This window comes from Macaca fascicularis, chromosome 14, assembly GCF_037993035.2.
Source record: "Macaca fascicularis isolate 582-1 chromosome 14, T2T-MFA8v1.1".
Classification (NCBI taxonomy): Eukaryota; Metazoa; Chordata; class Mammalia; order Primates; family Cercopithecidae; genus Macaca; species Macaca fascicularis.
In genome coordinates this window covers 52,018,301-52,044,137 of record NC_088388.1, presented here as the reverse complement: position 1 = coordinate 52,044,137, position 25,837 = coordinate 52,018,301, and the positions used below count along the sequence as shown (strand labels likewise).

The window sequence follows — 25,837 nt, the reverse complement described above, 5'->3', positions numbered from 1 at the left end:
TGACACAGCATAAGTATGTGTGCCATCTCATGTGCAATTCTTTATAGACCCAGTCTGGTTCTTCTCCAGTGTCTCCTTTCGGAGTTGTACCTGATTTTATTACCAGTTTTCATCTAAATCCACTGGGAATGGGACCATTTTTTGCTTTTGTTTCTTGGCCAGGAAACGCTTAATCTGGAAACTCTTGTGAGAAGACTTGGTGAGAAGCCAAGTCGAGCACACACAATGATGGTGGAGAAAGGAAGAGAGAGCCTGAATTTTTTTACAGTAAAATTTCTATACTGAGTTGCTTGTTTGGCCCATCAACTTTTAATTAAAGCAATGATGTGGAATTTTTAAGGATTCTCAGCAAAGTTTGTCTTATTTCATATGTTAAAGTTTTCTGTGGAGCAGATTCTTGTCTATTGTATTCAGTTAGTAAAAGCTGAGGCCTTGTAGTGGAGACTGCTGTTGTTTCCTCCTGTGGTGAGTCATACAACTTTAGAACTGGGTAGGACCTTCCGGATCATCTGTTCTAACCCCTTCACTTTCTCTGAACTTCTGGTGCTGTGCACCCAATTCTCATTCATGTTGTGATGCCTCACCTCGCTGAAGGACAAGTAGAAACTTTATGTGCCTTCTCTAAAAGTGGGATTTAGTTAGAAGATTTGGTTCCAATTTCACCCTACCCATATACATGAGCTGAGGGACCTTAGGCAAGAAAAGTTATTAAGGAGACTTGGAAAATAGTATCTGAAGGCATGAGAGAGAGACAGTTTGTGCTAAATAAATTTTTCTTTCCCTTTCTTCTCTTCACTATATATTTTTCTCATCACTGGTGAGTCTTCTTTCAAACTCCATTCTTATTCTACCTGGCTGGCCCATGGAATTTCCTCTCATTTCCTTTCCCCATCCCCCACTTCTTATATATTTGTTCATATTTGTCTTACTGCTTAGCAAGTATCTGAAATAATCAGCTAACATTATGGTAAAAGTTTTAATTAATTTGAGCTGTTTTAAATTCTAATACAGAAAAAGTAATTCTCATTTCTTGGCGCCAAAAAGCAGCCTTTTTAAAAAAAAATGTTAATTTTTTCTGCTTTTTAAAACATGACTAGTCAAGTGCAGTAGTGAGAAGGGAAAGAGTAGAACAAAGAGTTCTATCTATAACTGTGAACAATCAATTGTGATAACTCACGATCTTTGGACCAGGTTTATACTTTTCTGATTATTAGAATACTCCAATCTCTCATTTTAATTGCTTTATCTATTTAAAAAACTCTTAAAAAGTTGAAAATGAGAGGAGCTTGTCTTTAATTACCCAAAATTTCTAAAACTAATGAAACAACATGATTAACCTTCCATTAATATTAGGGCATTTATTAAGAGAATACAATCATGTTACAAAAGTGCAGGTTTATATTGAGTGGGGTGTTACCTTGGAAGTTCTCTGTGATTCTCCATTTGTGATCATTTCAGACTCTTTTGGTCCATGAGACCCGCGTGTTCTTTTGCCTATGAGGAAACAGGTTCAGAGTAGTAGCTTTATCTTAGGATCTCATAGCTGCTAAATGGCAGAGTTTGGACTTGAACTCCTAGCAAGTAAATATATCTTAAGTAGCTTTGTAATGTGTTTCTCTTAAGGCACTTACAAATGCAAATAAGTGATTTTTTTTTTTTTTTTTTTTTTTTTTTTACAGCCACTAGGAAAACCCACTTTGTAAGTAAGCCTAAGTGAATTCCTTGAAAATAATGGTGATACATGGTACTCAGCATTTTGCTGATCTTCAGAAAGATTTCTGCTTCTTTAATTTGAGTCAAAAGATAAGGTGTGTTTTGAACAAAATAGCTAGCTACAACTGCTAGGTGATATTTCCTAAAGCAGCCCAAGAACAGTGAAAATAAATGTGAATCACCTTCCACAGTCCTGTTTTCGCCTTCACCAAATGTGTGTGAATGCTAATGTTGCAGCTTTTCTCCTATTGCAGTGGTGCAGCTACTTTTCAACAGATGATAGGCACTTGTAGATATCTTGCTGTGTAGTAGGAATCTGAACAGCATGCTCTGGAAGGATTGTCAGCATTCCTTTCATGGCTTTTGCTTTTCTAGTTGCTTCTGGCCACTCTGGCAGAACTGTGGAAGATAGGACAAGTCCGAACTTCCCTTAAAAGAACTCTCATTTTTATTGGCTTTGCCAGTAAGTTTGTAGGGTAAAGTGTATTGTTTGGATGGGGAAGCCAAGAGTACATTTCTTTTCAAATTAATGCGGCTTTCCTTTGAGCCAGAGGCAGAGTTTAAAAATATTTAGTGCTTGTAAAGTTTTTGGTGGCATTGTGCTAAGTTGTGGGAATTGTTGTTTTTTTTTTTTTTTTCCCTAGGAGGAAAACCGTAAGTCATTATAGTAGTATAAAATCATTTGTTAATAGCTTTGAAAGAAGCCACTTCATTCTACAACTCTCTTTATTGAATAAAGCAATCTTTATTCTGTTAGGCTTGAGGAGAATTAAGTTTGGTAAAAATTTTCTGCTATTTGGTGGTGAGAGATGAGCTGTTTAGGCTTTGGTAGGGCAGATGTCTTGATAACTGAAGGAAGTACATCATTTTGGTTTTTTTTTAGGGTTGAACTAATCACATATTCAGGCTCTAAATTCTCAATTGTTAGAGGGAAAACTGCTTAATATCTTTCCCTGTCTTAGATGCATATGTACACCTATGGAAAACTTTCTGGTGCCTGGTACCTAGTAGGTCCTTAAAAAATATTTGTTGAATAAATTTTTACGTAAGAAAAACAAAAAGCTCAAACAATTAGCTGTCCTAGGTATGTTCTAAGTATACTATTTAATATATATTGAGTATGTAATTGTCATTAATATCTACTTGTTAGGAACTATATTGATGCAGAATTATTCTTCATATCTCCCATATGAGATTATTGACATCAAACCATTTTATTTATTTATTTTTAAAGAAATGGGGGTCTTTTGTGTTGCCCAGGCTGACCTTGAACTCCTGGGCTCAAGTGATCCCTCTGCCTCAGCCTTCAGAATAGCTGGGACTGTTCAGCTATTCTCTATAGTTTTAATTAGGCTTTTTGTCATTGAAATCTTGAAATAGTCTCAAACCTGAAGTAGATTATAATGAAGGTAACCATATAGTTTATTATGCAAACTGAGACATTTTTGATAAATTAATTAATCAAAATTAAGTAGGAGCAGCATGTATAAACCAGGCTTGTTCCAGGCAAACTAGGACATGTGGTCACCCTGTTTGTTTTTATTTTTCAAAGTAAATGTTTTATCGAAATATAATAAATTCAGAAAGTCCATATTTTCTAAGTGGACAGCTTGATGAATTTTTAAAAAATGAGCCTCCCAGATCAAGAAATAGAACATCACCAGTATCCCAGAAGTCTCCTTCATGTTACCTTCTAGTCACTCCATCTTCTTCCCTGCAAGACCTTTGGCCATAGGTAAGTTTTGCCTAGTTTGAACTTTATACAAATGGCATATAGTAGTACACACTTTTTTACCTGGCCTTACTGGCTCAATGCTCCCTTTGTGAGATCCCTTCACGTTGTGTTTTAGCGATCGTACCTTCATTTTTATTGTTCTTAAATATTTCATCATATGCATATACCACACTGTGTATGTTATACTGTTGATGAACACTTTGGTTTTATTTTGGGCCAACGGAAATGATGCTGTTATAACCATACTTGCTTGTTCTTTTGATGAACATATGTACTCATTTCTATTGGGTGTATAATTAAGAGTGGAATTGCTAGGTCATATGATATATGAATGTTCAGCTTTAGCAGGTAGTACCACCTTTCCTAAGTATTATATCAACCAGTACTTCCTCCAGCAGTAAGATGAGAGTTCCAGTTATTCTGCACTCTTATTCTGAGGGTCAGTGAAATGGGATCACATAGGGGTTTTAACTTAATAACTAATAAGTTGAGCCCCTTTTCATGTGCTAATTGGTCATTTCAATCCTTTTTTTTTTTTTTTTTTTTTTTTTTTTTTGGAGACAGAGTCTTGCTTTGTCGGCCAGGCAGGAGTGCAGTGGCACGATCTTGGCTCACTGCAACCTCTGTCTCCCGGGCTCAAGCAATTCTCCTGCCTCAGCCTCCCAAGTAGCTGGGATTAAAGGCGTGTGCCACCACGCCCAGCTAATTTTTGTATTTTTAGTAGAGACGGAGTTTCACCATGTTGGCCAGGCTGGTCTCTGAACTCCTGACCAGCGACCTCCCAAAGTGCTGGGATTACGGGTGTGAGCCACCGCTCCTGGCCCGATCCTCTTTTGTAATGCCCATTTGTATACTCTTCCTTGTTTGTTCAAACCTTGCCCATTTTTCTATTGGTTTATCTCTTATTGATTTGGAATTTACATATTTATGTATTCTGGATATTAATGTTTTCATTATATATAGATTACAACTATCTTTTACTTTGGTTTGCCTTTTCTCTTTATTGTTAATGTCTTGGGATAAATGTAATTTTAGTTTTGTCCAGTTTAGCAATATTTTCCTTTTTATATTCTATTTAAGAAATGACTACATGAAAGTCATGGAAATGGTCCTCCTCTGTAATCTTGTAGAAACATAATTGTTTTACCTTTCACATTTAGATCTCCAGTTTATCTGAATTTCTGTGTATAGTGTGAGATAGAGGTCAAAATTTCATTCTTTCTCTATGGATAATTGACTCTGCACCATTCTCTTCTTGTCCCAATACTACATTTCTGTAACTTTATAATACATCTCAATATGTGGTAATGTAAGTTCTCCATCTTTGTTCTTTATGTTTGTCTTGGCTAATCTTGGCTCTTTGTATTTCCATAAACATTTTAAAATCTCAGTTTTTATATTAAAAAAACAACATAGATTTTGATTGGGATTATATTGACTCTAAGGATGGTAAATTGACATCTTCAGTCTTCCAATCTAGGAATATAGTATATGTCTCCACTTACTTAGGTATTGTTTAATTTCTGTCAGTATTTAGTAGGTTTTAGAATAGAGGTCTTATATATCTTTTCTATCCCTTTCCAATTCTTGATGGTTTTTTAAAAAATAATTTATTGAGATGAGATTCATATAATATAAAATAACCATTTGTCTCCATCTGTTTTGTGCTGCTATAACAAAATATCTTAGACTGGGTAATCTATAAAGAACAGAAATTTATTTCTCACCATTCTGGTGGCTGGGAAGTTCAAGATCAAAATGTACCAATTGTTTTGGTTATCTGGTGAGAGCTGCTGCCTGCTTCTAAGATGGCACGTTGTTGTTGAACCCTCCAGGGGGAAGGAACGTTGTGTCCTCACCTGGCAGAAGGCAAAAGAAAAGCAAGAGAGCAAACTAGCCCAATGTTGAGTGAAGCCACTTTTATGAGGCCCTTAATCCCATTGATGAGGAAGGAGCCCTCCTGCCCTTATCACCTCTTAACCCTCCTCTTAATAGTATCACATTGGCAAAAACTGATTTTTGGAGGGGACACATTCAAATCATAGCACCATTAAAGTGAGCAATTCTGTCGCATTTAGTACATTCAGTGTTGTGCAACTGCCACCTCTATCTAATTCCAAAATGTTTCATCATTTGAAAGTAAAACTCCTTTAGCAGTTTCTCTATACTCTCTATTCCCATATGCCACAGGCACAGGCAACTACCAATTTGCATTCTGTCTCTGTAGATTTATCTGTTTGGGATATTTCATATGAAAGGAATCATACAATATGTGACCTTTGGTGTCCTCCGACTTCTTTCACTTGATATGTTTTTGAGGTTCATCCATACTGTAGTAAGTATCAGAACTTTGTTCTTTTTTAGGGCTCAGTAGTATTCTGTTGTATGTGTATACCACAACTTGTTTATTCATTTGCTGATTGACATGTGAGTTATTTGTGCCATTTGGCTATTGTGAGCAGTGCTGCTATAGATTGAGTGTCCCTAATCAAAAAATATGAAATTCAGAATGCTCCAAAATTCAAAACTTTTGGCTGGGTGCAGTGGCTCATGCCAGTAATCCTAGCACTTTGGGAGGCCAAAGTGGGTGGATCACTTGAGGTCAGGAGTTCAAGATCAGCCTGGCCAACATGGAGAAACCCCATCTCTACTAAAAATACAAAAATTATCTTGGCATGGTGGCGGGCACCTGTAGTCAGAGCTACTCAGAGGCTGAGGCGGGAGAGTGGAGGTTGCAGTGAGCCGAGATCGCGTCACTATACTCTAGCCTGGGTGACAAAGTGAGACTCTTTATCCAAAAAGAAAAACTTTTAAGCACCAACGTGATGCTCAAAGGAAATGCTTCCAGATTTCAGATGTTCAGATGTTCAGATACTGGGGATGTTCAACCAGTAAGCATAATGCAAATATTCCAAATTTGAAAAAAATCTGAACTATGAAATACTTCTGGTCCAAAGCATTTCGGATAGGGGATAATTAACCTTACAAACCTGTGTCAACTTGTTTGAGTACTGTTTTCAATTTTTTGGTGTGTTTACCTAGGAGTGGAATTGCTGGATCATACTATAATTCCGTTTAACTTTTTAAGGAACTGCCAAACGTTTTTCCACAGGAGCTGAGCCATTTTACAGGCCCACCAACAGTGTATGATTGTTCTAATCTTTGTACGTCTTCACCAACACTTACTTTTTTCTGTAATTTTGGTGTTTTGTGGTGTTTTAAGTGGTGTAATTTTGAGTTTAAAATTTTTCACTATTTGTTGTTGGTATATAGAAATACATTTTTTCTCCATATAAACCTTGTAATCTGGTGACCTTCTTAAATTCACTTGGGGGCTATTAATTTTAATAGTCTATTTATTTATTGGATTTTGTACTTACACCTGAATTTCCAATTTCTAAGTGCTTTCATATTATTTGTTTCCTTTTTTAGTAATTATGGATACAGCAGTCTTGTGAACAACTTGGAGAATATAGGAATTTAAGTTTTCTTAACATTTTTCCTTACCTTAGTTTCCTTTGTAGTTCTATTGCTTTTCATTTTGGTCTTTCTTTATTTTGTAGGTATTTTTCTTTAAAATATCTGGTGATCTGTGGTTATCTATTCGTATTTATAATGGAATAGGGTGGTTGGTTTTGGTAGCTGATACTGGCTTCCTTTAGTTTTTTGAGGTCTATTTCCTCAAAAGAGCTTTTTCACAGATGGTATGGTTGAGAGCTCTGCATGAGTTTCCTTTTAGGTGGGGGTATCCAAGCTTTTGGCTTCCCTGGGCCGCATTGGAAGAAGAAGAATTGTCTTGGGCCACACATAAACTACACTGACACTCATGACAGCTGATGAGCTAAAACAAACAAACGGAAAATCACAAAAAAAACTAATGATGTTTTAAGAAAGTTTATGAATTTATGTTGGGCTGCATTCAAAGCCATCCTGGGCCACGGGTTGGACAAGCTTGCATTAAGGCCAGAAGCAGAGGCTGAGGACCTAAAATGTATTCTGAGTGCTGTAAATGCTTTTTTCTTTTGGTAGTTTTTGTTAGCTCTCTCCTGATCCACTGCCTTCCCCACCTTCAATTGTGGAGGTTTGAAGCAACCATCAGGATCAGTTCCACTTCTGTTTTGTCCCTGGTACCCATGCTGGATGCTCTTCTCAATCAGATCTAGATACTAAGCCTGGGAGCCAAAGTTTATGCAGAAAGTAAGACTGTCATGAGTAGCTCTGCTGTTCTATGAACAGTCTTTTAATTACCTTGATTTCCTTATGCTTTAGTCCAGCTTCTGGATCCTGACCTTGGTGTTTTCTCCCAGGTTCCATTTAGGGGACTGGTAAAAAGAGCTCTTGCCTCGTTATAGTCCTTTCCTGTGCTTGTTTTGCTTGGGTTGCTGTTTCTTTTGGTATGGCTCTTCTACCAATTCAGTCTTATCTATTTCTTCTAGAAATTCTTCTATTTCTTTTCTTTCTTCCTTTTTGTTTGGCTTGGTTTAATGGAGCTATTTTTTCCAGGTTGTTAATGGGAATATATATATTTTTTAATTATGAAAAATTTGGACATAAATCACATGTATCTACTCCCCAGCTTAAATAAAACATAAATACAATTCAAACTCCTTATTCTGTCTCTGGTTGTATTGCACTCCCTCTCATGCATCTATTAATATTTTTCCATCTGTATGCATTTCTAAACAATACAGAGCATTGTTTTGAATGTGTTAGAGCTTTTTGTAGTGATATAATGCATGAATTCTTCACCTTGTTTTTATTTTTCCTTTCATTATGGTTTGTTTTCTTAATATATCTTTTCTGCTGTTTCAGTGGAATTTGGGTAGGGAAGATAAGTCAGCTCATGTATTTCTTACTCTAACTTTTTAAAAAGGGAGATTTAAGCACTTTTTGCATATACTGTCACTAAGAGACACGTAGTAGAAAGGGCTTGGTGTTACCTCTTCTTGTTTCAGTTGGTGTTGATAGGCGAATATGACACCTCCAGTGTTACACAAGCTAGATAATTGAGTCTTGCTGCTGACCTGTATTTGGTGTTATAAATCCCTTTGGAGTCAGAGAAACACCATTCATTTGTGTTTAGGGTGTAACTGAGATTGAATGAAGATTTGGGTTCTTACTGCTGGAAGGAATTTTTACACATCCTTTAGTACAAATTGTACCAAAGAAACTCAGGTCCAGAGAAGGTGAGTGACTTGTCTGAGGTGATACAAGGGTAAAACACAGGGTTAAAATAAGCTATAGTTCTCATTCTTCTTTCCACTTTACTACATTGAACTAGAGGTTAGAGTCCTCTCTTGTTAATGTTCTATTTTGACTTTTGCCTGCTTTTGAAAATACTTATTTGAATACCAAGAGATTTTTAGTATGTAAGAATGATGGTGAATCCTTAAACTAATGCTTATTTGCCATGTTTTTCTTAGGATCAAAATGGTTTCAATCCCAGAATACTATGAAGGCAAGAATGTCCTCCTCACGGGAGCTACCGGTTTTCTAGGGAAGGTGCTTCTGGAAAAGTTGCTGAGGTCTTGTCCTAAGGTGAATTCAGTATATGTTTTGGTGAGGCAGAAAGCTGGACAGACACCACAAGAGCGAGTGGAAGAAGTCCTTAGTGGCAAGGTAAGTATGGAAAATGAGCACTCGGAACGGAGAAAAAAGTGTGTGCTTGTGTGTGTAATTATTGTAACCGTCAGTAGCTTAGTATATTTCTTCCGTATTCTGAAAAAATTGGTAAAAAAAATTTAGTAAGTTCCTACAGGATGGCAAGAAACTGGATATGACTTGTGAATCACAAGGAGAAAAAGTTTTCCTCTGTGACTGGCAAAATTGTACAACAAGCTCTAAATTACCTTTATGGTAGGTATTTAAAGTATGTTTTTTTTTTTTTTTTTTTTTTTTTTTTTTTTTTTTTTGAGACGGAGTCTTGCTCTGTAGCCCGGGCTGGAGTGCAGTGGCCGGATCTCAGCTCACTGCAAGCTCCGCCTCCCAGGTTTAGGCCATTCTCCTGCCTCAGCCTCCGGAGTAGCTGGGACTACAGGCGCCCGCCACCTCGCCCGGCTAGTTTTTTGTATTTTTAGTAGAGACGGGGTTTCACGGTGTTAGCCAGGATGGTCTCGATCTCCTGACCTCGTGATCCGCCCGTCTCGGCCTCCCAAAGTGCTGGGATTACAGGCTTGAGCCACCGCGCCCGGCCTAAAGTATGTTTTTAGAACATTTGAGGGAGGTTGTTTGTAACTACTAAATAATTTAAATAGTCTTTTGATAATAATTAGGTGGTGAGACTACCTACTATTCTGTGAGACACTGTGCTTTGATAAAATTTATAAACACCACTTACTCCCCCACAACAGTATTAGGAGGTAGAGAAGTCACATATTCCCATTTGATAGATGACAGAGGGGCCATATAGAATATAAGACTATGTCAAACATTTTGAGCCTTGGGAAAAATATTGTAAGAAAAAATGGAAGTGAGCTGGAGTAAAATTATTTCACTATCATAAGTTTGTGAATTCTCTCAAAGTGAATGAATTTATCTGGCATTTACTAATAAATAATAAGTTGAATCGGAAAGCTATAAGCTCAATTTTGGTACACATAAGGAATCTGACTGCAGGCATATCTCAAAAAGGAATTTCAAGTAGAACATTTCTTTTATAATTAGAATAACACTCATTTGAATATCTACATTCTTATAGGCCTCTTAAAAAATCCTGAAACTGTAGCAACCCTCTTCATAGCAACCAACTAGAGTTTGACTTTGAATGAACTTCATATACCTTTATGATAGTTCTTTGGAATTAATTGTCATATCCCATTAGCATTTGTTTGACACCATGCAACAGATATTCCTCATTATGTTGGTTTTATTTTTTAATGATGGGATGTAAGATTCTTTCTTAGAAGTTTAAAATTTATTATTATACTTTGAAATTATTCAAATTAGTCGACATTAGTCTCCCTTAATCATTTTTTCTCTCTGATTCTTTGCTGAACCCTTCTGGAATCCTTTGCTTCCCTTAAAACCTATAAGGAAGGAGTCATCAATGGGGCTATAAAACCACAAGACTTGTTCTAAGTAAAATGTCTACATGTGTGTTTTGTTGCTGTCTCTGCCCTTTGCCCTTTGTTTACTCATCTTGGCATTTTTATTATGAACCTCTTGTAATTGGTATGTTTTAATTTTTCTCCTAATATTCCTCTCCCCGCTGTGAGGGGTTATTTGTTCTGACTCACTTTTTATTTTTTAGATGATATTTATTGTGCCTGTTTAGTCCTGGGGGTTTGACTTGTTGCAGGGGGTTGAATTCAGGGATAAGTAAGATACATTCCTGGCCTTTTAGACAGTTTTTAAGAGGGAAGAGGGAAGGAAGAGGAAGTGATAGTCTTGTCAGGAGGAGATAGGAACAGATATTTAAGTTGATGTGCTGGCCAGAATTGAGGGTCTGAGTAAAACATGAAGAAGACTTGGGCATCTTCTTCAGGGTCTTTAGAGCAGTGCTTCTAAAATTTCTTCCACACCAAGCCTAAGAAAATGAGTATTTTCTACTTAGAGCCTGAGGTTTCATTGAACTTCAGTGGTTTAGCCTGAACATACAGCTGTTATTTTCAATATAAAAAAAGTTTTTTCCCCAAATATTTGACTAAACTTGATACTTTATGAAATTATGTAATTTTATCTTATGCCTTCAGTTACCTCCTGGCATATCCTACCACTTAATCCTAAAGCCATGTATTCTCCATTATGTATAGCATTGCTGGTGAGTCCATAAAAATGAGCCCTTTTTATGTCAGATAGCAGTGCGTGTGCACTTAAAGTTAGTAGGAAATTTTAGGTATGGTCTACCTGATTTGAAATAGGAATAAAGAACATAATTCCAAGAGCACGTACCACCATATGGGACATTGACTTATAGTAGGGTTTCTCAGCTTCAGTACCATTGACATTTTGGGCTGGCTAGTTCTTTGTTCTGGAGGCCTATTCTATGCATTACAGGGTTATCAGCAGCATTCCTGGCCTCACTCCCTCTTGTGACAACCAAAATGTTTTTAGACATCTCCAAATGTCTGTTGGGGACCAAAATCACCCCTGGTTGAGAACAACTGACTTATGGGAATGTCTCAGGTAACAGAAACTCCATTGAGTGATGAAGATTGAATTAAAATAATTGATCATGGCTGGTCACAGTGGCTCATGCCTATAATCCCAGCACTTCGAGAGGCCAAGGCTGGTGGATCACTTGAGGCCAGGAGTTCGAGACCAGCCTGGCCAATATGGAGAAACCCTATCTCTACTGAAAAATGCAAAAATTAGCTGGGCAAGGTGGTACATGCCTGTGGTCCCAGCTACTCGGGAGGCTAAGGTGGGAGGATCGCTGGAACCTGGGAGGCGGAGGTTGCAGTGATCTGAGATTGTGCCACTGCACTCCAGCATGGGTGATGAGTGAGACCCTGTCTCAAAAAAATAAAAACTAAAATGAAGTAGTTGATCATGAAGTAAATTCAGGAAAGAGAATCAAGGATATTAAAAAGGCATTCGTAAACTTAGTAAAGTAGGAACTAATTGGGTACTAGTGGGTTGAAAGCACCAGAAAAGATGGTATTGAGTAAAGAGATGTTGGCTAAAGAAGGGAAGAATATCACATTTAAGATCTAGCAAATTTAAGAGCAGCATGATCATGTCCTCGTGGTAGTGGTATAGGTAGCTGATATTAAAGGGAATTAAAGGTCATGAGCAATCAGGAGAATGAAGAAATATGACTTTAGGGTGTTAAAAAGTACTTTTTTAGTCATTCCTTAGGTTACTTTTCCTCTGCTTGCCCTATAAGGATTGATATTCTTCAAGTTTCAGGCTTAGGCCTTGATATCTTACTAGGTCCAGTGAGATGGTTACTCAGCCTCCCTCTGTTTTATATGAGATGAATGGATGTCCTTTAAATTAGATTTGGATTTAGTTTCATATAGTTAGGATCTTGGGTAGTTATTATTGCTGCTACCTGGATAAACTCTTTCCTATTCTCCGGGCTTCAGTTACGACCTATATGTGGTTAATAAAATCTATATTGATAGTCTAGCTCTCTCCCTGAACTTAGACCCACAAAGCCAGTCACCTCTACTAGACCTGTCTTCTGGGGTGTCATGTAGGCACTTTACACTCGACAGTTACAAGACTGAATTTGTATCTCCAAAACAGTACTTCTTTCTCTCCCTGTGTTCCTCAGTCTACTGAATTTATTCACTTAACAAATGTTTAAAGTATTTATCTTGCCAGGCAAGATCTGCTCTCTTGGACTTGTATGCTGAGCAAAATAGATATGGACCCTACCCTAATGAAGTTTGCATTCCTTATCTCTCAAATCCAGTCATTGGCCAAAATCCTGAATGTTCCATCCTGAATCTTTCATTGCCATTATTTTGATTCAGACCAGTAAATATCTTGATATGAGTTAACCACAAGAGTGTCCTAAAACTCATTACTGCCAAAGGATTTTTTAAAAATTATGAACATGCTTGTATCACCTCTCTGCTTAAAATCTATCAATAGCGGCCAGACGTGGTGGCTCACGCCTGTAATCCCAGCACTTTGGGAGGCCGAGGTTGGGGGCATCACGAGGTCAGGAGATCGATACCATCCTGGCTAACATGGTGAAACCCAGTCTCTACTAAAAATAAAGAAAAATTAGCTGGGTGTGGTGACAAGTGCCTGTAGTCCCAGCTCCTCAGGAGGCTGAGGCAGGAGAATGGTGTGAACCTGGAAGGTGGAGCTTGCAGTGAGCCAAGATCGCACCACTGCACTCCAGCCTGGGCAACAGAGCGAGACTCCCATCTCAAAAAAAAAAAAAAAATCTATCAGTAGCTCACCATTACTCCCAAATAAAATTCATCTTTTTAACGTGGCTTAAAAGACACAGTTATCTGGCCTTTCTTATCTCCATACAACTCTGGCCGCTTTTTCCTGCATACTCTATGTTCTAGGCTGACTGAATTATTTTTAATTTCCCAAGCATGTTAATGCCTTCTGATTTCTAAGGGTTATACATACTACTTCCTCTGCCTAGAAACACTATTATTCTACTTTGCAATTTCAGGGCCTTCCTCCCTCACTTTTGTCCCTAACTCACACACATACCACACACAAACACACACATTCTGTTAAGTGTCATTTTCTCTGAGAAGCCAGCTTGTGTGTTTTCCTTCAAAGCTGGGTTAGTTGTTTCTCCTATGCAGACCCATAACACTTATCTGTTATTACTTAGAACACTATATTTTAATTGTACATTTACTTGGACCAACGGCCATTTCGTTGTGTCTTTAGAATCTAGAAGGTTCCTGCCTGGCTCATATGAAATAGTAAGTTTTTATTAATATAAGAATACATTAATATTCAAGTCATGTGCTAGCAGTGGAAGTAGCAGTAGAAGCTATCAGTAGGAGCGAGAAGACTGTTATATACTAAAGTCATCCAGGAAGGTAAAAGTGAGCACTGATATGTTATTTGTCTTTCTCCTTAAGTTAAGACTCCCATTAAACCTCAAGTATGAACTTCAAATGTGTTAGTGCAGTGACCTGGAGGTAGCATCAGTGTTCCTCTGTCAAATCTGGGATAAAAAGTTTAACTTGACTCACAATTGAATATGCCTTTAAACTGTAATCATTTTGTGATCTGATTGTCTAGCAAAATTTATTCCTTTGGGTACACTTAAAGAATGTTGAATTTGCAGCTTAAATCCTGTATATGTAATACTTCCAAAGTTTGTTCAGTTTCTAGTTTGCATTTGCTTACCAACTTTTTCCTTTAACATGTTGACTTTGTTTTCCTTTTTAAAAATTTGTTCTAAAATTTTAGGTAGAATGTAAATCATGTTTTTCTCTAATCTACCAAAAGGGAATAAAATAAAAATGAAGTGAAGTGAAAAATTAAGATCTAGATTTTAGAAATCTGAATGATCATTTTAAACATTGTCCTGATGTCTATTGCTGAAGTCTATTCTGAGGGGTGATACAATCTAATCAGCCAAGGCATGGACAGTTCAAATTCAACTCTGAACTACCAGCTTTATGTACTTAGCAAACTCCTTAACCTCTCTGAGTCTCAGATTCCTTATCTGCAAAATGGGGATGATAGTGGAGGACTCATAGGGTGTTTTCTATATAGAATAATAGCAATTAAGAATAGCAACTTTAGGAATTGCATAGTTTAAGTTTCTAAAAAAATAGTCATCCTTGGTGGGAAAAAATGGTGATAATGAGTGTTAGAAAGTGGAAAAATACTGCCCTAAAATATTTTTCCCCTTTGATAGCTCTTTGACAGATTGAGAGATGAAAATCCAGATTTTAGAGAGAAAATTATAGCAATCAACAGCGAACTCACCCAACCTAAACTGGCTCTTAGTGAAGAAGATAAAGAGGTGATCATAGATTCTACAAATATTATATTCCACTGTGCAGCTACAGTAAGGTTTAATGAAAATTTAAGGTAAGTACAGGTAATTATATAATATTTGGACTTCAGTATAGTTATTTAAAAATCTCATTTTAATTCTACTTTTTAGTCAAGTTGTTTTGACTGTGATTTGAAACTATTTGCCATATGTTAACTGTGGCTTTCAGTGTCCTACCAAGTGTTAAAAGAATTTTCTTCTTCTTCTTCTCAGTTTAAAAACCTTGGATAACTAATACATGTTTATTGGAAGAAGTTGCCATGAATTTAAACATGCAACAGGGAAGAGGCAAAAAATGGAGTAGAAGAAAACTTAGTCTTAACAACTAATAGTGTTTATCTTCTCTTTCTTCAGAAGCCTAAACCCCAGCAGCTTTATTCTTCTAATTCACATCCTATCCTTATGAAAATAAACAAAATTAGGCTCAGGTTTTACAGGATAAGGTAAAATTGCTTATAAATTTAAATCACACACTTATAAATTAAAATAATAAAGTTTTTTTATTTTCAAACTTTTGTGGTAGTGCTAGGGGCAAGGTATGTTGGACATTAATTTAAAAAATAATTTAGACATCTTTCACGATGCCTGTTGCAAGAAAAAGACTCTAAATGTCCACTATTCCTAAAAAATGTAATGAGTATGCATTTCAAATAATGGTTCTGAATTCAGAGCATTCTTTTTGACAGTGTGGCTAAAAACACAGTTTTTATAATGTCAATCTAATTGTATAGTCTCATGCCAATTAAAATGGTATGGACTTGGTATAGGTTTCAAAGCTATTTGAAATGTAAAACGTTCTCTTTAAAATGTTTTAAAGATAAATAACTAAAAGGAGGATATTGAATGCTCTAACAAAGAAATGGTAAGTGTTTGAGATGATAGATGTGCCAGTCACCCTGATCTAATTACTATACATTGTATGCATCAAAACACCGCTATGTATCTTATAAATATGTACAGTTATGCCAATTTTAAAAATAAAATACATTTTTAGAAGTTTAAAAATTGAGTTCTGAGGCTGAGGTGGGAGGATCGCTTGAAGCCAGCCTTGGCAACATAATGAGACCCTGTCTCTACAAACAAAATAATTAGGAATAAAAAAAATTAAAAATTAAGTTCTAATTACAAAAGGTTTGATATTATTCCCCATATTGTCTTTATCTAATACGGAAGTATAAACATCAGTCAACATTATATAAGGTGACAGTTCAGTGCCAAAGCATTACAGTATGTTTTGCCTGTATTCCAGGTGAGGGCACTGTAATAGTCCCTTAAATCTAGTCCTTTGTGGGTTTTCAAGGTATTTTCTCATTAATTATTTTATTCCATGGTCTCCTTACCTACTATAATATTATAGGCAAATTCATTGTACGCTTGAGGAAGCTGAGGCAGCATTGTAATGGAAGGGCCATGAGCTTTGGAATTACATACACTAGTTCTAATCTTGACCATATCATTTATTTACTGGTGAGTTTGTGTAAGTTATTAACCTCCTTAAGCCTCAGCTTCCTGATTTATAAAATTGAAGTAACATTTCTCAAAAGATTATTTTTTTTTTCCTTCAGGAAGTTTAAGTGATGTCTGTTTGCCTGTCCATGACAGGAAATCTGCATGTGTAGCAGTTACTTTATTTATTTTTTAGCTCTTTCTGTGCAGCCGACAGGTAAAATATTGTGCAGCCATTATGTGTTAATGATTCAAAGGTGACAAAAGAATGTTATTAGGACTATAATATCTTATTTTCATAAAATATATGTGTAGATGTATTTATGTACATGTCTTTCTATATTTGCTGATAATACATTTATCTTTGAATGTTGCAGTTACAGGTACATTTTTAGTCTTACCTGCATATTATTTTTTCTACTATGAACATGTATTAATCTTCAAATAAAGCTGTATACAAATGACTTTTAAAAATTATTTTTAAAAGTAACACCTATAAGAAATCTTAAAGGGACTGATACCCTCATAAACTAACAAAACTCCTTATTTTTTACATTTAAAATTTTCGTTGTGTGTATATATTTTTGTATATAGGTCTGTTTGTTTTTAACTAGCATTTCCAAGATTGAGAATGTGATCTCTAATTTTTGGTGCTTTATCTTTTCCTAAAATTCATTAGTGTGAAGTGGTCAGTATAATAGATTTTTTGCCCCCATAGTTCTGGCTTTTATTATTTCCTTCATAGACAAAAGAAAGAGTTCACACAGCTTTATGAAGCTTAGCATGTTTTCATGAAAAGCATATGTAGATATTGGCTAATGGTGGTATAGTCCTCATTGACTTAACGGGGGAAGTTATATGCTTTGAAAGGTGAACAGGAAACATTGATTAGGGTAAAACTCATAAAGGGAAGCTTTACAAGCAGGATCAAAGTACAGCACTTTCAGGGAACTTACTTTCTGTCCCCCTAGGGTAAGCAAGGCTACCATTAATGAAAAGGACACCTTCTCATTATTATTTCCTTATTTTACTAGAGATGCCATAGCAGAAGGCATCTTACATATTACATTGTTCTTCTCTTCCTTTTTCAAGGCATGTATGTTCATTGATCTAGCCCTTGTCATTACATTGAAATTATTTCTGGGAAGCAATTTTAATGTATGTTGACATCCAAGTGGTGATAGGATGTTAGGTTTGGGTCAGACACTCTTTAATACTCCTGGTAGGCATATAACAACTTCGTATGAAAGAATTACTGTTTGTTTTTGTTTTTGTTTGAGATAGGGTCTCACCTTTATTGCCCAGGCTGAGAGTGCAATAACAAGATCACGGCTCACTGCAGCCTCGACCTCCTGGGCTCAAGTGATCCTCCCACCTCAGCCTCCCTAGTAACTGGTACTACAGGAATATGCCAACATGCCTGGCTAATTTTTGTATTTTTTGTAGAGACAGGGTTTCACTAACAGTTACTCTTCATAACTACTTGTTAAGTTAACCCACAAATAAAAAATGGCATGAAGCTTTTACTGTTGGGAGGAAGTTTTCAGATGTTACTACAACGTTAAGCCCAATACCTTGGGAGAGAAACCAACATAAATTGCACACAGATCTTATTTGCAAAGTGCATGTGATCTAGAGGAGATAGGATATGCAAAACAACCATAATATAGGATAGAAAATAAGGATTTATTAAGGAACATATGTGAAATGCTATTAGAGTTGAGAGAAGGTAGATAGAGCTCACTTATTTTCAGATGTGGTGGTTCCTAAATCTTGAGACAGGTGAAAAATAGATATCAGGCTTAGGATTCATAAGGAAATACTGACAAAAAGTGTGGGGAGGGTCAGGCCTGGTGGCTCACGCCTGTAATCCTAGCACTTTGGGAGGCTGATGCAGGTGGATCACCTGAAGTCAGGAGTTCAAGACCGGCCTGGCCAACATGGTGAAACCTCGTCTCTACTAATAATACAAAAATGAGCCGGGCATGGTGGTACACACCTGTAATCTCAGCTACTTGGGAGGCTGAGGCAGAACAATCACTTGAACCTGGGATGTGGAGGTTGCAGTGAGCCGAGATGACACCATTGCCAGCCTGGGCCACAAGAGCGAAACTCCATCTCAAAAAAAAAAAAAAAAAAAAGCGAGGGGAGAAGTGAAGGTAATAAAAGGAGTGACTTAAGTAGTTCATCATGGGATCTGGTATAAGGGAAGGTACTAGTAAAGGAAGTGCAAGTAAGACAGGGTCAATAGAGTTGACAGTAATGGAGAGGCAAGAAACTGGAGAATGTGAGGACAAAAACCAGGCTGAAGGGAGAGATAGATGGACAGATGGTGTGGTTTGGGGAAAATTCATAGTACAAAATTTTAGAAATAGAAGAATTCTGGGTGATAAGACCCAAGGTATGAATATGGAAGATTTTCAGAAAGGAATGGAAGTTAAGATTGATGCTTAGAAAAGATCAAGAAACTATTGAGTTTGTTGGTCATTGATTATCAAACTTTAGAAAGTATTAAGAATCTTAAGAATTACTGGAAAGTGTGTTAAAAATGCATATTCCTAGACTTGCCAAAGTTTGACTTTTTAATTTTGGAATCATACTCCAGAGTTCTTGTTTTTAGCAAGAGTCTTAGGTGTGATTTAGTCACTGTTGGACCTTGTTTTGTCCCTTTAGGACCATTGCTGTCAGAATCAGCTTTGGAGACATGTTTTAAATTACAGATGACTGAGCCCCTTACTCTAAGATTGACTCATTGTTCCCTAAATGTCTGTGTCTGTATTTTCATTAAGATTTTTAAAAAATGGTGGCAGTAGTGATGAGATCTCATCTAGACAATATTTTCTCAGAGGCAGGAGGGTGGAAAAGAGATTTGTGTCAAAATGGCCTGGAGAACTTATTTAAAATAGTTTTCCAGACCTCATTTCATGTGTTAAAAGTATCTGATGATGAGGTCCAGGAGTCTGCATTTTTAATACACTGCCAGGTATATGTTATGCCAAGTATGAGAACCCTGATTTAAGGTCGTTAGAAATATTATCAACATAGATTTCTTTGAAGAACCTAAGATGCCTGTAGAAGAAAGACGAACAAGAAAATGTATTGGCATTTCAGGTCATTGAGCTTTTTTTCTTCTTAAATTTTTCTTTGAAGTGATTTCCATGTCTTCATTTAGTGAAGGATTCTAATTACAAAGAGTTTCTCATTTTGTACCCCTCTCCCAAAAGCCTGTCTTATTGAAGATACATTTATGACTCCGTATGACCAAAACACCGAAAATATTATTTTTGTTTAGTACTAAATGACTTCTGATATCACATGTCAGAGTCTCATTCTGAAGGTCAATGGAGTAGAAATTGGATTGAGGTAAAACAGAGTTAGGTTGACTAGCCTGGCAGAGAGATACTAGACATTACTCATGTGGGCGCAGAATGGCTTCAAGTTTGGGCTCTCAGGTACAGATGCAAAGGGAAAAAGGCAAGGCACAGAAGTGTTCCTCTCAAGTTATCCCTTATTTTCGGTGACCTAGAAACTCTGTCACCATCCTCAGGGACATGTAACAGAATATCCTTTGTGTACTTTTCCCAAAACATTGCTCTTCCTGCCCCTATTGTTTTGCAAATGCAAAAGAAAATAGTGCATTCCCTTATAGTCTAGTGGACAGTATCTTCTGTGTGAAATGTCTTTCTTGTTGGATTTTCACTTAAACAGATTTTCTCCCTCAGTTGAGACAAGGAAGAAAAATAAAAAGATGCATCCATGATTTTAAGAGCTCAACCCAATTATTTCATTAAAAAAAATTATTTCTAGTATGTTTTCATAGGGTCTCGGATACTATTAAATTAAAAGAAAAAATATGGCACAGGACTTTTTTTCTCTCCTGGAGTTATTCCTTGTTCCTGGTGACCCAGAACTTGTTGTCCTGTCCTCAGGAACCTGTAACAGAATATTCTCTGTATTCCTCTCCCAAACAGTACCCTCCCTATCCCCATTGTTTTGCAAATGTGATAGACATCAAAGCACTGCTTTACAGTGAAGTGGACTGGATTCTATCTATGAAATATCCTGGCCTTTTAAAACAATAGTTGGATTTTTTTCTTAAATACTGAAAATAAAAGAATTTTAGAAAGTACTGAAAACTATTTTTGTTTTTTAAAAAAATTTCCTTTGTGTTTGAACAGTATTTTTCTTTGTTATAAATATAGACTTTCTAATTTTACTTTTAAAACTTAATATAGAAACAATTTCTGTATTTCTAAGTTTTTCTGTAGTTATAATTTTAGTGATTTGATGATATTCCATCATGTTGACATACCACAGTTTATGTATTATTCACTTAGAATAAACTTTAAGGAATTTTAGTTCCTTTTTATTTGAAAAATGAAGATTAGAACAAGTTTTTCCTCTGAGTTAATTTCAACAAGTTAACTAGATTAATAAATATACCTTTTCTGTAATTCCTGGTACTTGAACATGTCCTAGGTTCCTTCAAATCATTTGTGTCAGTTTGTAGTATCAACAACAGTGTATTACTTTGCCATTTTTCTCACTGGTATTGAGTATTTAAGTCTTTTGTTTGTTTTTATTTTTTTAGTTAACCAAAGGTTTTGTGTACGACATGTTTTGAAATATGTATACATTGTAATGGTCAAATGAGCTAATTAGCATATTCATTATCTCATACTTTGTGTGGTGAGAATGCCTAAAATCCACTCTCTTCATAATTTTTAAAAATAACAATACGTTGATATTAACTATAGTCTTTATGTTGTACAATAGATCTCTTGGTCAGTTTTTAAAAAGCTGTAAACAGAAGATTAATACAAAGCAAATCTATCCACCATCTCATTACCTTAAGAAATATTTGTTGACTGCCTGTTTGGTGACTATGTTAGAAATACTGCTAAATGCTTGCAAGCTATTTGTTTAATTTTATACCAGTCTTAGTAGGTAGGTTTCATTACTGTTCCCATTTCCAGGTAAGAAAACTGAGGCCTGAGTGCTTCAGTAACTTTATGTCCTGATAGGTAGGCCAAGTCAGGATTTGAACACAGTCCTGATTCCAGAGCCTTGTTTTTAATCCTGCTTCACATCATATTTATGTATTTTTTTGGTATTATTCATACAAATTTTTCATGTTTTTATAGACTTCACATAATTATTTTAGTGACTTATATTCTTTCATTGTGATAAAATACCTACTTTATTGAGTCATTCCATATTCCATAGTGAATATTTGGGCTCTCTAGGTTTTTATTATTACATGATGCTTCATTGATAACTTTTCTGCTTATATGCTTTTGCTTTTGTGGAATTATTTACTTCAAGTAAATTCCAAGAAGGGAATATATAGATTATTTTGGGGTTTTGCATATGCCTTGTAACAAATGTACCAGTTTTATTATAATGTCCCTTTGAATTTTATAAGGTAGCCTTAGAAAAGTGTTTGGATTGATTGCTACAAAGAGGGAAATACACATATTCTTTCTTGATTGTATGTTAATATAATTCACTGTTTCTGAGTTTTCTCTGGCTGTATCACCCTTATTAGTGACTGTACCTTAACATTTTAAAATTACTTAGCCATTGTTTTTTTCTCCCTGTGGCACATCCATATTATGCAAGATTATACTTTTTAAAAATAAGTCCAGCATGACTTCAAAATGTGTGCATAGAAGCTAAAGACTGAAATTATCTGTTTGTTCCTGGACAATTACATAATTTTTAAATTTCTACTTTAATTGTTATTATTATTATTTTTTTTTTTTAATTTTTTTTTTTAAATATGGAACGCTTCACGAATTTGCGTGTCATCCTTGCGCAGGGGCCATGCTAATCTTCTCTGTATCGTTTCAATTTTAGTATATATGCTGCCAAAGCGAGCACTCTACTTTAATTATTAAGTGCTGCAATGCAGTTTATTTTATAATCAAAAATTTTTTTTAACACAGCTGATAGAGTGAACATATTTAATATGGAAATAAAATACACACAATCACAGCTAAAGGCTAAGTTGTAAAGAAACAAAAATTTCTGTCTCTGTTTCTCTACCTTTCTAATGAAAATAAGATTTTTTTAAACAGGTAAAATAAATAACATAGTTTCCTAATTTTCTATTGTTACTTTTTCTTTTTAAACAGAGATGCTGTTCAGTTAAATGTGATTGCAACGCGACAGCTTATTCTCCTTGCACAACAAATGAAGAATCTGGAAGTGTTCATGCATGTATCAACAGCATATGCCTACTGTAATCGAAAGCATATTGATGAAGTCGTCTATCCACCACCTGTGGATCCCAAGAAGCTGATTGATTCTTTAGAGTATGTTTGTTTGAAATTTATATACGTTTACTTTGATCCCAAAAGAGGCCAAGGCGGGCGGATCATGAGGTCAGGAGTTCAAGAGCAGCCTGGCTAACATAGCGAAACCCCATCTCACTGAAAATACAAAAAAATTAGCCAGGCGTGGTGGTGGGCGCCTGTAGTCCCAGCTACTTAGGAGGCTGAGGCAGGAGAGTTGCTTGAATCTGGGAGGCAGAGGTTGCAGTGAGTCGAGATCGCGCCGCTGCACTCCAGCCTGGGCAACACAGCGAGACTCTGTCTCAGAAAAAAAATAAAAATAAAAACAACCTTTGGATTCAAACTCTTCTCCCTCTACTCGTCACCACACCCCATATACACATGCACAAACACACACATACGTATATCTCTTTTCTTAAAAAATTTTTTGCATATCCCCTATATTCTCTTTATTGTATAGATTAATATCTAAATAAATGTTAGTGAAGTCAATGTGTAGTTTTCACTTTTGACCAAGTATAATGGTAACATTTGGAGGAAGGCCCCTGAACATCTTATTAGTGATATTAGGTGCTCTCTTTTTCAGGGAATCAATCTTAGCAACCAAGAAGTACCTGTGGAGACCCATGACTGCCTGTTTAATAGCAGGCCTCTAATTTATTAAAGGATTGCATTCACCACCCCCCGCCCATGGAGTATATCTATAGAGGGGCCTTTAATTATTAGAGAATCAGAGGAATCATAGTCTTTTAATTCATACCCTTTGTCTTACTGTTTATCATCTTTCTGAGGATTGAGATCTTGTCAGCAATTATTACATGAAAATTATTTGTGAGTATTGATAGATAGGGATTAAATGAGGTAGTGTATACCATGACCTTGTTCTCATTTGCTGCAGCTTAGGCTTTCTCATCAAACAGACAAGGTTCAGCCAAGAAAAAGAGAGATCTTTTTTACTTCTATAGACTGCAATTATATAAACATTCCAGTATCCACCATATTTTCGCATTTGTTAATCCTTACATAATATCTTTGAATTTTTTCGTCCTTTCTTTTTCCCTGTCTCTTTTAGTGTCCTTTCTTTCCAGAGATTCTATCCACTTTAACTACTTAGTTAACATCTGCTGCTTTCTCTTAAAATAAGCACAGTCTTTTCTTTAAGGCTTTCCTGCTAATATGAAGAAACAGATTGTAAAAAAAAATAAGTATGAGAAATTACCAAGACATTTTCATTGTAATTCCCTAATTTCTATTTTCTCACTCGTTTTCTTAGATGGTCCCAAATATCTACTTCATTTTCTTCATAGGTCAATAGACAGAAGTGTTTAATATCTGTGGGAAAAGTTGAGTGTGGAAGTTAATGAAGCATTTTACTTTTTCTCTTACTAACAATATATACAAACATCTGAGAAACTGAAAAAGAACTTGTAAGCTAATGCTGTATCTCCTTTCCTTGCTGCAAAGAAATCTAGGTAACATAATTTTAAGATAACTCATGGGTTTGTTCTGTAAACTCGTTCTAGTAATAAGGCTTACTGGCTAAAGTTTCTCCTGAGTTTAGGCAGGTTTTTTTTCCCCCACGTGTCAACTATCCCTTTCATTTTTCAAATCTCATCTCCATGGTGGAATTTTTCCTAAGTTGGGTAGCAATTTCCCTTCAATTTAATTAATGTTCTTTTCCTTTCATATACAAAAAGTACTTCCATATACAGAAGAAAATTTTATCTTGATCTCCATTTTATGCCTTTTTGTCAATTAGTATGGGTATCATTAGAGTATGACAATATACTGAGTCTACTTGCATACATAACATTATCGACAAGAAGGAAAACAAGTACATAATGTATTAGAACTGAAAACAAGTACATAACATATTAGAACTGAAAACAAGTACATAACGTATTAGAATTAGAAGTTTAGGAAAAACCATGGACACCACCTAGTATACCACCCTCCTTTTACAGATGAACAGAGTAGACCATTTCCTCAAAGAGAATTGGAGGAATTTTTTGACTTCATAGTAGGTTGCTAATTGAATTTTTATAGCATGGTTCAATTTATTTTTATTGTTCATCATACTAGGCCTTTTATGCCTTTTATGTTCATTATAAGTGTATGTTAATTGTAACTGTATATAATTTAACATGTTACTTCATTAGGTGGTTATATACAGATCTATATTTCCTAATCTGCAACCTTCTAAAAGGTTTCAGATATATTTTGGAATTTATTTGGACTTTAGAGAGGGAATATAACTTATGTACTATGTAATAAGAAAAAACTTTAACTTGATCTGGGTTAGTATCCCTCATCAAATACATATAAAATATATGAACGTTTAAACTAAGTTGTATCAAAAAGAAGACCGTAAGTCAGTGTAGATCAGATTTTGCTATCCACCGTATGATTTATAAAAGAACTCTTAGTTTTCAGATCTTTTTGGATATAGAAATTGCTGATAAGGGATTGTGGACCTGTAGTTGATGTTTAAGAAAAATAAGACTGAGTTCCATTTTTCAGTAAAAATTGTCAAATGATTTGAGTCAGAACAACAGGTATGTTTGAATGTGCAAAGTTCAATTAAGTAGCTTTTCATTTTATAGTAAAATATCTGGAAATATATTTGTATGCAATTTCTTTACCAGGTGGATGGATGATGGCCTAGTAAATGATATCACGCCAAAATTGATAGGAGACAGACCTAATACATACATATACACAAAAGCATTGGCAGAATATGTTGTACAACAAGAAGGAGCAAAACTAAATGTGGCAATTGTAAGGCCATCGATTGTTGGTGCCAGTTGGAAAGAACCTTTTCCAGTAAGTTGTTAGAAACCTTTGTAAATAATTGGAGTTGAGAATTTTAAGTTGTATAAAAAGAGCTGGCAGTTCTTTAAGAACAGGTATTATTTACTAAAGGTGAATTACCATGGCAAAGCTGTTTTGTGTTCATAGAGTTAATTTTATTGGTACTTTCATTTCTATAATGTGATGCTGGGTGTATAGAAATGTAGATCAACATTTTAAAAATCCTAATTGAAAATTAAATCAGAAGCTGTGACATTTTCTTAAGTCAGAGGAGATTTGGTTTGTTTCTTAGTACCAAAAAGAAGCAGATCTTCCAAGAGGTAGACCCCTTCCTCTGTAGATCACAAAGCTAAAAAAGGTACAGGGTGTTAAGGTATTTGTGAATTCCTGGAATGA

The 25,837-nt window shown here is 35.7% G+C and overlaps 1 protein-coding gene and 1 non-coding gene across 4 annotated transcripts in view; one reads left to right on the top strand and one right to left on the bottom strand.

The window, feature by feature from the left end:
* The window catches only part of FAR1 (fatty acyl-CoA reductase 1), a 64,988-nt gene that overhangs the window by 17,287 nt on the left and 21,864 nt on the right, over positions 1-25,837 (top strand). For all 3 annotated transcript variants that reach the window (XM_005578560.4, XM_015435043.4, XM_074014225.1), the window contains exons 2-5: positions 8,872-9,067; positions 14,748-14,923; positions 22,472-22,651; positions 25,276-25,453. In XM_005578560.4, the coding sequence (XP_005578617.1) occupies positions 8,879-9,067; positions 14,748-14,923; positions 22,472-22,651; positions 25,276-25,453 (723 nt within the window). In that variant the 5' untranslated portion in view covers positions 8,872-8,878. The remainder of the gene's footprint in view (positions 1-8,871; positions 9,068-14,747; positions 14,924-22,471; positions 22,652-25,275; positions 25,454-25,837) is intronic.
* Positions 22,111-22,217, bottom strand: LOC123568867 (U6 spliceosomal RNA). Its single transcript, XR_006692427.2, has one exon. It is a non-coding gene; the product is annotated as a U6 spliceosomal RNA (small nuclear RNA).